Raw genomic sequence first — 16,564 nt, forward strand, 5'->3', positions numbered from 1 at the left:
AAAGGTAAAGTGACTACAGTGGAAAAAAGGCCTAGAGCCAGATTCCTATTATCTTCCACTGAGGCTGATGTGGATCAGTTTACATTAAAACTCTCTAACCACACACACACACACACACACACACACACACACACACGCGCACACACACACACGCGCACACACACACACACACACAAAACACACACACACACACACACACACACACACACACACACACACACACACAGTCCCTCCACACGGTCTATGGTCCGCGATCTTTCTGCACCTGGAACACTTGCATCACTTACGGGCATTGGGTGTCATGGCAACTGTTTCTACAGCGACTGCTGAAAAGCTGGATGATGGCGATGAGACAGCAAGAGTTGATGGACTGAAAAGTGGATCCACACCCACCGACCCAACTTTGACCTTTCACCTCTCGTATGTAGCATAAATCACAGTGGTTCATCTCTTATAATGATGTAATGTTTCTAAAATAAAAGCCTCAGTGTCTGAGGTTGACCTCACAGGTATTAGAATTGAAGAAGCTGCGAGAGAAAGTCGAGAAAGGATGAAAGAAGAGCAGCGGAAGCTGAAATATCCTGACTTTTATGGACAGCTGGTGAAACCCCCTCCTCGCACACCTGGTTGATGTTGGATTTGGGGATGGGGCGTTTGTGTTAAACCATTTCAGTGTAACTTTCCCAAACCAGCCATGATACATTCACACCCACTTCGAGCCACGCTGGGCAAGCTGCGCAGAGATCTCTTTACTCATTCTTGACACAACAATATTTTTTTGCCACTTCCCTTGTAAACAACTGAGTTTACCGTTACGAATGATTTTCAGCACAGACTGTTGATTATTCCAATGTGGTCTTAAGACACGTTGTACAAACTAGTTCTGATCCCAGCCCTCAGTCAGGCTTACATTTTCCATAAAGAAACTGAATAGTGTCCTTCATTAGATTCCCCCTGCCCAACAAACAGCCACATCTGTCAAACCCCACACGTCCGCTTTCCAGGACAGCTTGGCACAAGTCCAAACCAAAGCCGCTTTCAGACAGGCACTGAAGACCGCGCAGTTTCCTGAAATTACCAGGAGGGGCTGTGTGTGACAACGCAAGCGTCCACAGATGTTGCTCCGGACATCTTCAGGAACCTTTCCTGCCAGTCTGGATGACTGCAAACAAAAACACAGAGTTATGGTCATGTCCTGCCTCGTTCATGCTCTTTACCCACACGCCACAGAATGATCCGGAAATGTTCCTGTTGGTGTGAACGTGTCTGACGTCCGACGATCTCCAGTAAACGTCCGGACTCAAGTTTTTGGGCCCTTTTTGGGGCGTGCAAGTCGGAAAAAGCTGCTTTAGTGGCAACAGGGTCTGTCAAACAAGCTCAAAATGATCCGGAAATGTTCCTGCCGGTGTGGACGCGTTTGACTCGGACAATATCCTGCCTGCGTTTTGTCGTATGTGAACGACGAACTCCAGAAAATGTCCGGACTCAATTTTTGGGGCCATTTTTGGAATGCGAGTCGGAAAAAACTGCTTCATTTGATAACTGTCAAACAGACTCGCAGAATATTCTGGCCAGAGGCAATATTTCAGGAAATTTTCCAGAATTCTTCGGCTCAAGATAACCCTGATGACATCACTGGGGCAACCTCTCTCCCTCCAGAGCCACGGATGAGGTGGTACTGTCTTCTCAGGCTGATTAGCTCTGGTCCTGACTGAACTTCAACTTGGTGTTCTGCCCCATTAGTCATAATACTTTGTTAATACTTTCAGGCGACTCATCATCTGCTGCGGATGTACTGGAGAGTTTGGTGATCTAACTCAGCATCCTGTAATGTCTTGACATGGACTGATGCGCTCACCTACATATTGATGACCATGACGCCAGTGATTCGCGAGGACCTCGTGGTGCCTTCACGGTGGACTCGGACAGTGGAGCCACGGGGACGAGGAGCTCTTACGCCTTCTGTGCCGAAGCGCATGTACAACGCGGCGACGAGCGCAGCGCCTTTTTCCCGTAAAGGAGGTAAAACGCTGCAAGTCGGCAATCACATGACTTGTGATCTGCCCGGATACTACAGTGGCGGAGTTGGGAGCAGAGGATGGAGCGGGCGAAAAACAACACGGCAGGACGGATCGCTCCCACCCACGTGTCTGACTCACGCATGACTCACCGAACGTGCCAGTAAGAAAATCAGCGCCACTTCTCTGGAAAATCACAACACACACACACACACGAGGAAAAAGCATTAACTTGCAGCCTCATACCGGGAATCCATGCGTTTCTGGTTTATTTCCCTCTGTCCCCGACCTTTTATCCCCGGGGCCCCCACCTCTTTAATCTCTCTGAAGGGAGAAAAGCAATTCTGGGGGAAAAAACCCCCCCACAACCATTCGGATCCAGCTGTGAAACCCGGAGCTGCACAGGACAAACTTTGCCCGGGGACGATTGTGATCTGACAACATGTGTGATCCCCGATCACTGGACACCAGAGAGTGTGATTGTGCAGCTTCTCGTCAGCGCCAGAAGGTGGAAAGTACATCAGGTGCTGGGATACTTGCACTGAACTCTGATTTATGAATCTACTGCAACACATTTCAAAAAGAAATACAGAACGCTTTCCTCTACCACATGTGTCTGACAGCTGTAGTCAGCGGTTACCGTGCAGGCCACAATTAACCTTTACAATGATTATCAGAAGTTTGAAATTCACAGAACTTTGACCAACTTAGTAGAACAGAGAAATTTACTATTTAAAAATGTTTAATGCAGGAATCTTACTTGTAGTATTTTAACACTGAGGTATTTCTACAGGACAGGAAATATGATCATATGACCTTCTGTTTTTGGCTCCGTTTTGCTCAAACAAAAGTCAGTGATCAGTGTTGCAACACGGCCAAACAGTTATTTAGAATTGGAATTTTTGGTTTCAATTTTTTTTCCCCACCATAATGAGCGAAGGTTTTTTATTTACTAGTCATGCTTATTGTGTACAGCAGCAACAAAGAGGTCCCGCTGGCTGAAAGTGGACGACTCAGGATGAAACCAAAACCAAAAGTGGTTTAACAGACAAAAACACTCAAGATAAAACCAAAACTAGTAACATCAAACTGTCAAGATTGTCAAAAAAAAGGTTTTAACCATGGAGGTAAACAGCATAATAAAGTTTATTTTCATACATCAATATACAAATGATAATAATGACGGTGGCCAGTGACAATTCTCCCAATCCACTGATCAACTTTCTTTTAGCACTCATTACATTTACAGGATAAAAACACATTTTGTAACGTTTCTTTCAACAACACCTCGAAAAAAAATCCAGCAATGCACATAATATTAAATATTAATAAACTGTGTGCAAACAGGCATTCATTAAAATACACACTTATTCATTAAAGACGGCCCGGGTCCTGTGTCAGAATCATCTTCCTCCTGCTGATCTCAGTCCAGCCGTCAGGACTGTGAATAGAGGTTACAAATAGAGGTTTACTGTGGTTACAAACGCCCACAAGTGTTGAAGTCAGGCAACAAAAGAGATTTGAAGAGACAACCAGAGTTTAAAGCTCATAGCTTTTCTATAATTAATGTGTTCGTTTGACAACCCCGGGTTTAATCACTTGATTTTGGTGTTGGAGTGATCTATTTTTAAAGGTCCCATATCGATCCAAGAGGACCACAGCCTGCAGCCCGTGTTCAGAAACTGTGACTTAAAACTACCGTAGTCATTAGGACTGATGTAACTTTGTGATGTCACAACGGAACGGTCCCCATCAGCCACGCTCCCCAGCATGGACCCACCGACCAACCTCACTGGATTTGGTTTCTCTGAATCTTTGCCTGAAATCGGCGATATTTTGCCGTTCGTGTACATTTGTGTATATCTTTGTGTGGCCTCGCCAACAATCGTCTCAGCTTTTAGTAGCTGACACTGCCTTTCCTGGGCTTTTTTTTACGTGTGTGTGCGTTTTGGCTAGTAGTACGGATTTCAGTATTGAACGACATTTAAAGAAAAGTTCCTGATTTTTGGGAAATATGCTTAAAAGCGATACGGCATGAATCCCTGTAATCACTGAATTGTTTGTTAATTTATTTTTTAAACATTACTCTTGTAAAAAATAAACATGAAAGATGTTATTTGCTATATGCCGATCTTGTGGGATTCAGTTTAACCGGATTCCCTCTTTTTGTCTTAGTGCTAAGCTAAACGGCTGGTGGCTTTAGCTTCATATTTAGACTGATAACAATCTGCTCATCGAACTCCCAGCAAGAAAAGTGCATACGCTTATTTCTTAAAATGCTAAATTCTTGGAAGGAGTCGGAAATGGAAACTGGATGCCGGATGCAGGAAACAAGACACAAAATGGTTTTCTTGACTCCAAAATGAACACAGATTTTCTACCAGGGGCCAGAGACACGGCAGATCTAAGGGGACCTGAGATAACTGAGTCATGATAACAGAGAGGAGCGCCAAATGCTTTTGACATTTCTCTTTTTCAAATAAAAGTTGCCAACGTGTGACTAATCTCTGACTACGAAATACAATTTTTTGATTGGAGACATTGTCGCACGACTTTGGTCTGGTTCTTATAATTTTTTCTTGTCCTCTTGAAACTGTCTTCAAATACACCCTCAGGTAAAGAGTTTGTATCTCCCAGAAAGAGAGTTCCACACTGTAAAGTCATACACTTCAATAACTCCATTCACCTCCAGAGCAGCTTCATCGTTCTGTGTCTTTGCCCAGGAACAGCGGTCACTTTTGGGGACAGGTGACTCGGGTGTGCCCTGGCATGTGGCAGATGCCGCAGGTACGAGGTTTCTTGGCAGCAGGGGGTTTGCTGAGGGGGGCCCCTCCTATTACCTTCCTCCCTCTACTCCCTCCGTCTCCACCACCGTTAAATTCACCACCAAAACCACCTGACACAGGGAAACGGAGGGCAGAAACAACACAAGGTGGTTAGAAGGAAGTGCATACAAAGCTAAATATAAAATATGATGAGTAGATGCCTCAAGGTCTCAGTATGAGAGTTTAAGAGTCGTGACAGATTTTCTTTTTCACTAAGTAAAGTCTCAACCCTTGTTCAATTAGTTGATTATGGTGTTTAAATGATCTATTTTTAAAGGTCCCATATCACAAAAAGTGACAACTCCATGTCAGTTTTTTATTATGACGCAGGTCTGGGTGCTATTTACTGTGAATGTATTAAAGCATTCGATCCAAGAAGAACACAGACGTATTCAGAAACTGGACTGATGTTATTTTGTGATGTCACAACGGAACAGTCACCTTCAGCCAACCAATTTGGCTGAAATCTGCTATATTTTTGTTAATCTCTATCAAGGATTGCTGTTTGTGTACATTTGTGTATATCTTTGTTTGGCCTTTTGTTGTTAAGATACATCAGTCAGGAACCAAAGTGGGGGAGAAACTGACTGACACTGCCTTCCCTGGTCTCCTTTCAGTGTGTGCGTTTTGGCTCGTAGAACTAGGACAAATTTCAGTATTGAACGACATTTGATGATATTTTTTGCATTGTGGGAACATTTAAGACTTTAAGATTGGAGTAATGTGTAGGTTGGAATTGGGGTTTGATGGATAAGGTTTGAGTTATGGGCTGCAGAGCATTATGTGTTTGATAGTCCTTCACAAGATAATATTGTGTATGTCAGCCTTGCCTGGTGGAGGTATGTTCTCATCAGCCCACTGGAAGAAGCCACACTGCTGCTCTCTTGGTCTCCCACAGGTGTGGAACATCCGGCCCTTGTTCGGACCGTCCTTCTGCACTGTGCGCACCACTGCCGTCTCATTACAGTTACACATTGTCTGTCCTGGATGTTCTGCGGCATCCCCCTCCTGCTCCCTGCCTCCTCCAAACGTGCTCCTGAATCCCAGTGAGGGCCTCGGAGCCTGGGGGTTGGTTGGTGCGGGCGGAGGCCCTCGACTCTGCGATGCCGCGGACTGATTTGGCTGATCTGCCCACAGGAAGAAGTTGCAGCCGCCGGCGTTGCACTTGTAGAACTGACGGCCTTGGTTGGGACCATCTTTGCGCACAGTGAGGAGAAGTGCATCCTGACCACAGTTACACACAATGGCGTCACCGTTGGGGTCTCCACTGCTACTGCCAGCTCCCGGTGGAGATCGGGGCTGAGGGGTCCAGGAAGGGACGGGAGGAAGGGAAGGTCGAGCATTGGAACGTGGGGGTCTTGGTGGCTCTGGTCGAGGAGGCCTTGGTGCTGGTGGCCAAGGGTAATCTCTTCCTCCACCTCCTCCTCGTCCCCCACCGCTTCCTCCACCTCCTCGCGCCCCACTGCCTCCTCCCACTCCTCCACCACCACCACCGCCTCCTCCTGGTCTGAGGTATTTCAAGTCCAGCACCTCTCTGAGCGTCTCGTCACATCCACCGATGCAGCCAACGAATTCTAAAGGCATCATGGGAGGGAGGCTGCCCCTGCGGAACTTGAAATTCAACCTGAGGGATGAGGACAAACAGGAGGCAAATGTTGAAAAGAACCAACGGTAGACGATCTAGATTGATGGAACTGAACCGACAACGGCTGCTAAAATGGCTGACTTAATAATAATAATAATATTGGGATCAGCCTAGCAGAAGTGCAGGGACACGTTGCCTGTGAAACTGCCAAACTTGAAGGAACGCACTTCAAGATTTTGAGGCAGCTCAAGATTTGGGAAACCGCCTGATACACGTCGTTGGTTTTGTTGCCAGTGAATGTGAAATGCAGACATTTATGACACAGCACAACTCTGAAATTAAGTCGCCACAAAGTTTTGCATCATGGCCAAAGATAATGTCCTTATTATTTTATCTTTCAGTCTCTACTTTTGTGAAAAAAACTAATCTGTCCCAGAAGTGCTGATGAACCATTAAAATGTGAATTAACTTAAACAACCAAAATTCCAGCTAAGGTGATGCAAAATAAGGAGAAGTGGAGCGAAGCAGATGATTACGATGTGTTGGCAACAAACAACAGCAACATAATATCAAAATAAAGCAAAATGGTGTCCCTTTGCACGTGCTGAGGGGAGAATTGATTTATAAAGTTTCAATTAAACTTTTAAGTAACATGTAATGACTGAACAAACGATCAGAAATAAGTGTAAGGTATAACTGAGCTGAGCAAGCAGTCGCCATCATGTGTGATGCTGCAAAAACAAATGTCATCCTCCACACTGATGATGAGATTATAATCTGCACGTCTTCCGACATGACCGGTCTTCCTTTCTTTGATTACAGTGTTATTTAACACTTTCAAAAGCAAAACATATTATCAAAACACATCACTGTTTAAACAAGGGAAATAAGTAGCTACACTATCATTAAACACAGGGACGTGTAAGAAAAAAGAGTTGCGATAACAACAGCAAGTTACCATGGTGACCAGCAAGATGGCAGTGGCAGGTAACAGTTTATTAACACACTTACTGAAATCTGATTTGAAAGGTGATGGTGTTTTTTAGAGAAAGTGCTGGAGTTCAACTTTGAGCTCTGCAAAAGACTAGTAGCTATGGTAACGGATGCCGGTATGGAGCACTTTGGCTCGCTGCTGGCGAGCGCGCCCTATATTTGGACTGAGCTGAGGCACATGCTCAAGGGGTTAACGCCCACTTGTGTAAACAAGAATTTTGACGTTTCTTCTTGCTAATGGAGTTTGGAGCGCTCACAGTGGAGAGCCCGGCGACTCCTTCTGAGCTCCTGCATTCACTTATCGATTACACCACAAGTGTAATCTGTGTGTTCATTGGTGAAAATAAGGTGCTTGGCACTGAAGTGACCGCAGAGAGAAAGTGCAGTTAGTGTGGGTCTGAATGGTGCTGGAGGAAACGACATGGAGCCACAGCCCTCAAGGAATCTTGAACATGAAGCATTTGTAATAAAGTGCATGGTAAACCCAACCAATTAAGGCAACTTAATCATCTTTATTAGGTTATTATGATAATCAGCAACTGAAAGACTAGTTTGGAAGTCAAATATTTAAGACTGCAATGTGTTAATGTCCTGTCTTTTTTGTATGTAATGTAATTCCCTCTGCGTTTCTCAAGAGGCTCCATAACAAACAGGTTTTACTCCATTATTCTAAAATACTATCTTATCATTTCTTTACTTTCTGCCGAGTTGTTTGCGCAAAGGTGTCCTACTGCAATGTGCCACTCCCCCTTTTACAGCTCGGGGACTTAATAGAGACACATAAATGTAAAATTACCTGCCATTGACATGGACTGATTTAAAAAAAGTTGAAATAAATTGCCAACATTGTTGGTGCAACTAGCAGCAGTGAATGCTTCAGAAAACAACTGTGTGATCATACTGACCACTGCTCTGTATCTAAATGTGTGAACGCAGCATGAGAGTCTGCAGCTGCACCAGGTGCTCTTTACTTCAGCCATCACTGTGCTTTAATTGAAGCATCTCCCGATGGCCAGAGACCAACAAATAGTGTAATTTGTATGTATGAGCTAGAATGCAACACCCAAATCAAAAGTGCCGCTGAGGCTGTTGGCAATGTCATTGGTTTTGCAGGTATTAGGGCCATAAAACATAAAAAAGTATTTGAGAAATGTTCGGGTCATCATCAGGTCAAATTAAAATTTTGACCTGATAATGGCGCTGAATGAAAAGTTAAAGGATGACCAAAGTTATTAAATATCATTCTTAAATATCATAGCTGTTGAAATACTGGCGTTGGACCACCTGACCGAGTGACAGACCAGCATCACAAACCAGAGTCAAAGTCTTTGTCTTTGTTATGAATCAAAATTTCTGTCATTACTTTAAATTGTTTAAATGTATAGTCTTCAGCTTTATTAAATAATAAATGAAATGTGGTCTGGTATTAAAATCAATACTCACATGTGAATGGGGCGTGGCTGACAGGTGGGACAAACGCTGTCATCTACGCTGACCTCCAGCACTGTGTCAGGGAACCACACTGCCGTCTTACAGGATGGGAAACCCACGCAGGACAGGAACTTGCTGCAGGGAGGACGCAGAAATAGACGGAGAGGGAAATTAGAGGAGAATGAGCTACTGTGACTTTGTTCTAGCCCATTCACAGCGAATATACCAAAGCTGGCTATATTTTACCACACTGCCACTCCTAGATGCCAGGTTACCTTTGGATTCAGATCATTATAGTACGATCTTACTATCAACTTGCCTAGATTGTAAACATGCTTTATATAGCCAACAGAGAGCAGTGAATATTTACTTACCTTTTTTTTTTACATAATGTATTTAGGGTCTGGTATGAAAGCTAAACCCTGTTGGTTTGTTCAATAAAGATCAGAGAGTTGGCTGGCAGCTTTTTTTATGAGCAGTGAAAACATGGATCCCTTAGGATACAGGCTACATCCAGACTAATACGTTTTAGTTTTAAAAGTTATCCCTGCTGCTACGTTTACGCCTGCCGTCCACACTACCCTGGGATTTTGAGCAGCAAAAACTGAGAAGTTTGAAATGCTGCTGGATACGTTCAAGATTGAAAACGGGCAAAAAAGAGGACGTTCAGAAACAACGATGTAGCTGCCCGCATTCGCTTCTCCCTAGTTCTCATCAGTCACGACTCAACGACCAGCAGTGAAAGGCAAAACGATGTAAACACAGTAGTGTCGATTTTAAGGCAACGTCTCTCGCCTCACCCGTTTCCCTCCTTCTTCTTCTTCAGCACCATGTCCAGACCACAGTGAGGGCATTTCCTGACCGGCAGCGGGATCTCCATGTCCTGTTGCTCTGCTTCAGTGATCTCCAGAGCTGCACCCAGATATGGCGACAGGGCTTCATCTAACCTGAGGCGACAACAGAAAATGACTCCTTACCAGCAGACTGCAGTGATTACGGCCGAGATGTAACTATTCAATCTTTATAAAAATGATGACATCATTATGTTTGTTTGTGTTCAGGTGGTGCATCAGAAACACAAGAATTTAGGTAAATCTATTAAAGTGCAACTAACTTCTTCGCCTTCCTCACAGATTCGATGAATACAGTCTTGTATTTCTGGATGTGTTGCAGCAGCACGCCCCGTTTGTCCTTCCTGCCTTCGGATACCAGCTTGAGATCTGCCTCCAATTCCGCACGCAGGTTTGGCTTGGACATCTCATAACCCATGGAGTTGTAACCTAAACAAGATGATAAAAAAAAGACACATGAGAGCAGCAAGGACAGAACAAAGCTCAACAACATCTCTACGTGCGCTCATGTGCATACCCTCCACCAGCCCCATGCCGAGCTCTCCGGGGAGAAACCTCTGGTCAGATGTCAAGCCCACATACATGCGGCTCTTGATCGTCTCGATGTGATCTGCATGGGTGGCATCTGTGCCTGTAATACACAGTTTATACAATTACAACACAAAACAGCTTATGTTGAACAAATGAGGATTATGTTGATTAAGTTGTTGCAAGATTTGCTTCAGGTAAGAGTTATTTTGTTTTACCGGAAAAAGCCACTGGTCAATCAGATATGATGCAAACTGGTCACATGTTTATAGAAGTGACCAGACCCCCCCCCCCCCTCCTTACCAATGCCGTGCTTCTCCATCAGTGATATGAGGTCGGCTTCAGTGAGCAGCTGTGGAGGACTCGTCTGTCCGTCCACCATCTCAATAGCAGAGGGCTGGAACTGGGAGCCTTGCTCATACACTGGGATTATCTGGAACATACAAAGAGGGCGAACCAAGATATATCAGGATAGATCGAACACAAGCAGCAAGAGGCATGAATCAGCTTGAACCCCACAACGACATACGATTTAAAAGCAAGGTATTTAAGCTACAGACTCAATTTAGACTTGATTTTCTCTGCTTTCCAATTTCAATTGCACCACACTCTACCTTGGTGCTCCACCTGTCATACGGGTAAACATCCAGGTAGTTCCTTGCAATGATCATGAGTCCTGAGGCAGAGAACTTCTCCTGGGCAATGTCTATGTCCACCACCGTCTCCTGGCCCAAAGCATCCTGGGATACGCAGGCCAGGAAGTGGCGGACAATGAACTCGTAAACCCGTCCTTCATTGCCCTGGAAACATAAGAACCAGAACATTGTTACTTCACGGAAACCACTGTCAACATAAAAAAAAAACCATAATTCTTTTATCATGCTTTTTTACCATCAGATTCAGAGGGCAAAAAAATATTTAAAAAGTTAAAAAATTATGATTTACACAAAAACTGAGCTCCATTTCTTGCACACATACCTGCATTGCATTGCCGAACTTGGTGGGGTGTATGGGGGGATGGGCTTGGTCAGACTTCTTGCCCTGTCGCGGGTTGGGACCCCCAGGCTGGTCTAGCACCCGCTGGGCGAACGTCCCCCACACTGGGCTCTGCGTCTGCTGCTCCACCAGGGGGCCAAGAGCCAGGTTCTCAGGAAAAATGTTTGTCTCAGTGCGGGGGTAGCTAATAAACCTGAAAAGAGGACGAAGACAAAAAAACGAAAAAAAATAAAAAACAGTCACAAGTAACCTTCACACAAAGAAACTAAGGCGGAACGCTCTAAAAAAGTGACACCGCTGGTGAACTCATCTATTATACACCTGAACTGCTAGATGGTGCCTTCTCATGTACAGAAATAGAAACAACTTTGAGATTGCTTAACATTAAAAATAAACAAGAATACATTTGACCGTTTCACTGACACACAAAGCCTCTGATAAAGGTGGCTTCAAGGCAACATTCTGACTGAAACAAGTTCAAATGAAAGCAAGGACGTGTAGCATATGGTTGAACCAGGAAATAACTTTGCCTATGTGGACAGCAGTATGCATGTACATTACCTAAACACTCACCCTTGAGTATAGAGTTTTTCTGCAATTTTCATGGTCTCTTTGGCATTTATTCTTAGCTTCCGAGATGCCAGTTTCTCCAGTTCCTGTTCAAGGGGGGACAAAGCAGCGACCCAGATCGGTGAAGCTGATAAACTCAACCTTTCTGTCATGCTAGAAAATAGCTTCATACACATTATATGCAACACATGCATGCGTATGGCAGTCTTACTTTATATTCTTACCACAGTGTCCAGAGGCAGCGGTCTCCACTTGCTCTTGGGTTTGCTGGTTACTGAGGTGACGGTTGCTATGGGATCCTGGAAATGAGTAAAATTATTTTTCTTGTGTGTAGCTTTTTACATGCGGCTTTTAGCCCAATTCTTTTTTCAGGCAGGTTGAAAACATTTGAATTTAAATGTACTGCTTTGTCCTGCTGATGTAACAGCTGCAGGGAAAGGAGGGGTAACGTGTGTGTGGATGCACTTGCACCACACAGCAGAAACACACCCATAAAAACACAGTTGTTATGTAGGTCGACACCGCCGTTCTAGTTGCACAACATCAATAATCTGTGTTTTTTTTCTTCATTACATTAAAAGGACTAAACTAATTTGTATGATCAGGATAACAACGTCCTTGACAACATGTTGTGAAGACGAATGCCCTCTTCTGTGTTGCTTGGCTGTTGCAGTATTTCAGTATGAATATATTTTCTACCTGTTATGCAAGAGGAAAAGTTTTTTTTTTTTTTTACTTCAACATGTTTTTTTTGCCATTTTACTTTTGTTTGATTCAACAGTAGAATTTTTTTTTTTAAAGGAAACAGGATTGACAGAAATTCTGGTCATTGTCCAAAAACTGGTGCGTGTGTGTGGGAAAAATCAGAATGCAACAGTGTTGGTTTAACATCTTTAAAGCTCAGTTAATTGATATTTGGCTTTCAGGCTGAATAACCAAAACAACGAGCAAAGAGAACAACAAAGCTCAGTAGACTGGAGAGAAACTCTAGTTTGGTGATGATCTCTGTGAGTATAGTCTCCAAAAGACTTTCACATTACACGTTTGATCCACAGTTCATATCTTTATTTACTGGTGACGCTTTAATGTAGAATTTGTTGACTTCTTTGCTGAATGTGTCACAATCACATCTTTCTTAGTGCGCCGTGTTCTTGAGATGAGATGCACGTAATCCAGTTTTATCGTGCCTATTTATTATTTGTGTTCTGTTAAATGTTACATTTGCATTATCATTTAACTTTTTTTCTTGATTGTTATTTCTCAAGAAAGGAGGGAAGTAAATAGCTGGACAAGTACCTGGTTGAATAAGTACTGTTGTACAGGGTGTTTGTCTGACCTGAGTTTCGCTCCTGATAGTCACATTTTGCTTGTGGGAATCAGTGAAAACTAGCTAAGTGATAAGAATTTTTTTTTTCTTCCTGCTGTCGTGAACACATCTTGGACAATATATATATATTCTGCAGACATTTTCATGTCAAGATGACTTGGATCCTTAGTGTTACATCCAACGAACAAAAAATGTGGCAACAAAATCATTAATATGACTGTCTTTACAAGAGTATGTGCTTTCCTCAAATGTGTAAACAACTCAGCCATGTTTAAACTTTCAGGTTAAGTGTTAAATGAACAGCACTCATACAACGTGAAATCACTAAGATTTGTCACTTAACGTTTTCAAATAAAGAACTGATAATAGCAACATCAGCTGATTATGTAGCTCACTAGCTTCCATCAGAGCATGTGACAGTACAGACTTTCACACATCATTGTACTCAGCATGAATCATGCACACACACACACCAGCACATACCTCCATGCAGATCTGGTAGAGCACCAGGCAAGCTGTGTGGTTGAAGAGGCGGTTTCTTCTCCAGCTGAACTCTACAGTGTCCTCCTCGACCTCATGGAGCACTGACACACACACACACACACACACACACACACACACACACACACACACACACACACACACACACACACACACACAAAATGTGTTTAAAACCTGAATATTTGCTTCTGCATTGGATTAACGTGCCTGTGCATGGATGAATTTCCACCTTTGATCTTGTAGAAAGTCTCGGGTATGAAAGCCTGGATGGCCTTGAAGCGCTCGACCACAAAACCCAGTGTAGGAAACTGACAGCTGCCATATGAGATCAGCTGATTGGCCAGAGACTCTGGAAAGATCTTCTGCAGGCGAAGCGTCTGGAATCGAGTGAAGGATGCACCTGCAGAAGATGGGCACACAAGAGGGGATGGGATCATGTTGCCTGCTTACATATTAAATATTAACAATTATAGTTTCAAAAGAACACTTATTAAAAAAATATACAGTGCCACTAGTGTTATATCATTAAAACAATTTCATTTTAACCAAGGACCTCATCTAGGATTAAAATAGTGATTATGCTGTATGAACCATTATCTGTTGAGCCATCACATACACTACTGAAAGAATATTTTTCTCATGCACTGGTGTGTAGAGCGCTGCCTTACCTATCCGCAGGTCCAGCTCCTGACGGACATCAACGGCATCACTGACGTTGACATTCGGCTCCGACAGAGTTTCACAAGCTCTCCGAATTGAGTTGGGGGTTATCTCAGAAAACTTTGCCCGAAAAACTTGTAAATTGGCCTTAACTAAAAAAACACAATTATCAGGAATCAGTTAGGGATAAATGTGCAAAACGATCGCTATTTTATGGCTTTACACAGTTACAGAAACCCTGGGTAAATCCTTCCCATTAAACAAAAGATGGATACACAACAACAAAAAACCCCACAAAAATATTGTTTCTGTACCTGCTTTGCACACATCTATGATTTCGAAGCCGATGTTTTCTCCCTCTCTGTCACAATCAGTCCAGATGACTAAGGCCTGACACTGCTTCACCTCTTTCTCTAGTGTCCGCTACAGAGAGAGGAGGGAAGAAATAAAGCTTGATGAAGAGTCCTAAAAATCTTGATTTCTTTCCTTTGTAAATATACAATAATAAAGTAATTCTGAAACTTTAATAGATTGGAGAAAGAAAAAAAATGGGTGTCTTGGTTAAAAGTTACCATTACTAATCAAACATCATAATCAGCCGGACAAAGAGGGACAGGTTCATTTAAACAAAAAGTCAAGATTCCTCGGATGACAGCAAATGATCATACCTTGATTTGTTTCATGTTATCTGGACAGTACTTCTCTACCTCAGCATCAAATAGCAGCACGGGATTACAACTGTGCCTTTGGAGAGAAAATAATAAGTTGATATAAGGCTGTATGATGCTGAATAAACCAAAAATTCCCAATTTGAAGTTACCATTTCTGGAACGGCGCTTTAAACTCCAAACCGAGTAAATGACCCGACACTGATGTCATCGTTACCGTTACATTCTGGACCAGGACGGAGACAGAACGAAAACCAGCAAAATCAGACACAGTATGCGTATGTTTATACAGGTTAATATGTGCATATTTAATTATTTCAGGGTATTCACTTACCTGACCGAAGAGGTGGTAATCATACTCGTAGATTTTATTAAACTTTGACATCCCTTCCCTCTGAAATGGAAAAGACAATCAGTACTAAGGCAACTGAACAACAGGAAATAATGGTGGTGGATAATATACAGTATGTTTATTATGACCAACTCAAAATGGACAATCCCATTCATCCATTAACAATTTCTAATCTAATATTAAAAGGTTGCTATAACATTGTATGTATCATTAATTACATGTATAATGTCAGTGGATTTCACTGATGATTGATCATCACATTATTTTCTTGATTTGTCATCTACGAAATGTCAGGAAAATAGTAAGAAATTAAGAGTTGCCCACTGTTAAAGATCAACATGTTCAACTTGTTCATGTTGTTTAACCAACAGTCCAAAACCAAAATTAATCCATTTTACTATCAAAGAGAAAAAAGCTCACACCCGTGTAATGTTTCTATTTACGATTGCCCAATTCATCTTGTCAGAATGTTTACACAAAATAATTTTGTCTAATAGGATGCTGTATTATAGATCACCTAGAAATAATTATTAGTAACAGTATCTTGCAGGAGAGATACACTCGTAACAAAGATACAAACTGAACAGTGCCATCAACAGATTTAGGGCTACATTTATTATGCTTATTGATTAGTCTACAAAATGCCCTGAAACAGAGAGTCTGTCTCGTTTTGTCCATTCATTTCAGCACCACACTGACTGATAGCATGATGTGTTAGGAGGCTCGACTGACCCTCCTGGTCCTGCCGCCGGACATGATCTCCGAGATGCCCTTGGCTGCGTCGTTCTTCTCGGCTACGCAGAGGACCCGCTTGATCTGAGCCCGGCTCCGGATCATGTCTGCCTCCTGCAGTGTGTCCGGACTCCGGCCACTCAGAGCCGCGCAGAGACACCTTGTCTGGACCCCGGACCGCGGCACTCCCGGTCGAAGCAAGGATCTTCCGAGTAGGTGAGCTATAAGCATGCCTGACCTCTCTCACATGAAGCGGCCGGTCCCCCGGGCAGCCCCGCTCCTGCTGCTAGCATGTTAGCTGAGGCGGTCAGCCAAAAGCCATGGGTCTCCACGCCTAACAACTTTGACCAAGAGCTGAAAAGAAGTAGTCACGGGTTGTCGAGCTTCACAGTGGATGTAATAATAACATAATATTGACAATAAAACACTTACAAAGGGCTAATAAAACTGTGTTAGCAGCTAAGCACACGCGACACCGTTGGCTCTGTTTACAAATGCCGCGCCTGCTTGTCAAACACTGCCGTAAG

General features: G+C 43.2%; 1 protein-coding gene and 1 long non-coding RNA gene across 2 annotated transcripts; both read right to left on the reverse strand.

Annotated features, from left to right (window-relative positions):
• Positions 1–572: 572 nt before the first annotated feature.
• LOC118288696 lies at positions 573–2,416 on the reverse strand. Its single transcript, XR_004785913.2, has 2 exons — positions 1,859–2,416; positions 573–1,162 (listed from the first exon to the last, which is right to left on the reverse strand). It is a non-coding gene; the product is annotated as an uncharacterized LOC118288696 (long non-coding RNA).
• A 730-nt stretch (positions 2,417–3,146) lies between these two features.
• On the reverse strand, positions 3,147–16,546 carry top3a (DNA topoisomerase III alpha). Its single transcript, XM_035615062.2, has 21 exons — positions 16,470–16,546; positions 16,038–16,391; positions 15,288–15,347; positions 15,106–15,179; positions 14,954–15,029; positions 14,600–14,708; positions 14,294–14,437; positions 13,855–14,025; positions 13,608–13,708; positions 12,022–12,096; positions 11,801–11,883; positions 11,210–11,420; positions 10,846–11,031; positions 10,535–10,664; positions 10,221–10,334; positions 9,967–10,132; positions 9,653–9,799; positions 8,865–8,987; positions 5,674–6,467; positions 4,705–4,914; positions 3,147–3,459 (listed from the first exon to the last, which is right to left on the reverse strand). Exons 2-20 carry the CDS (start codon positions 16,266–16,268, stop codon positions 4,751–4,753), a joined length of 3,159 nt encoding a protein of 1,052 aa, XP_035470955.1. The 5' UTR covers positions 16,269–16,391; positions 16,470–16,546; the 3' UTR covers positions 3,147–3,459; positions 4,705–4,750.
• Between the last annotated feature and the right edge of the window lie 18 nt (positions 16,547–16,564).

The sequence above is a fragment of the Scophthalmus maximus genome, chromosome 17 (genome assembly GCF_022379125.1).
Source record: "Scophthalmus maximus strain ysfricsl-2021 chromosome 17, ASM2237912v1, whole genome shotgun sequence".
NCBI lineage: Eukaryota > Metazoa > Chordata > Actinopteri > Pleuronectiformes > Scophthalmidae > Scophthalmus > Scophthalmus maximus.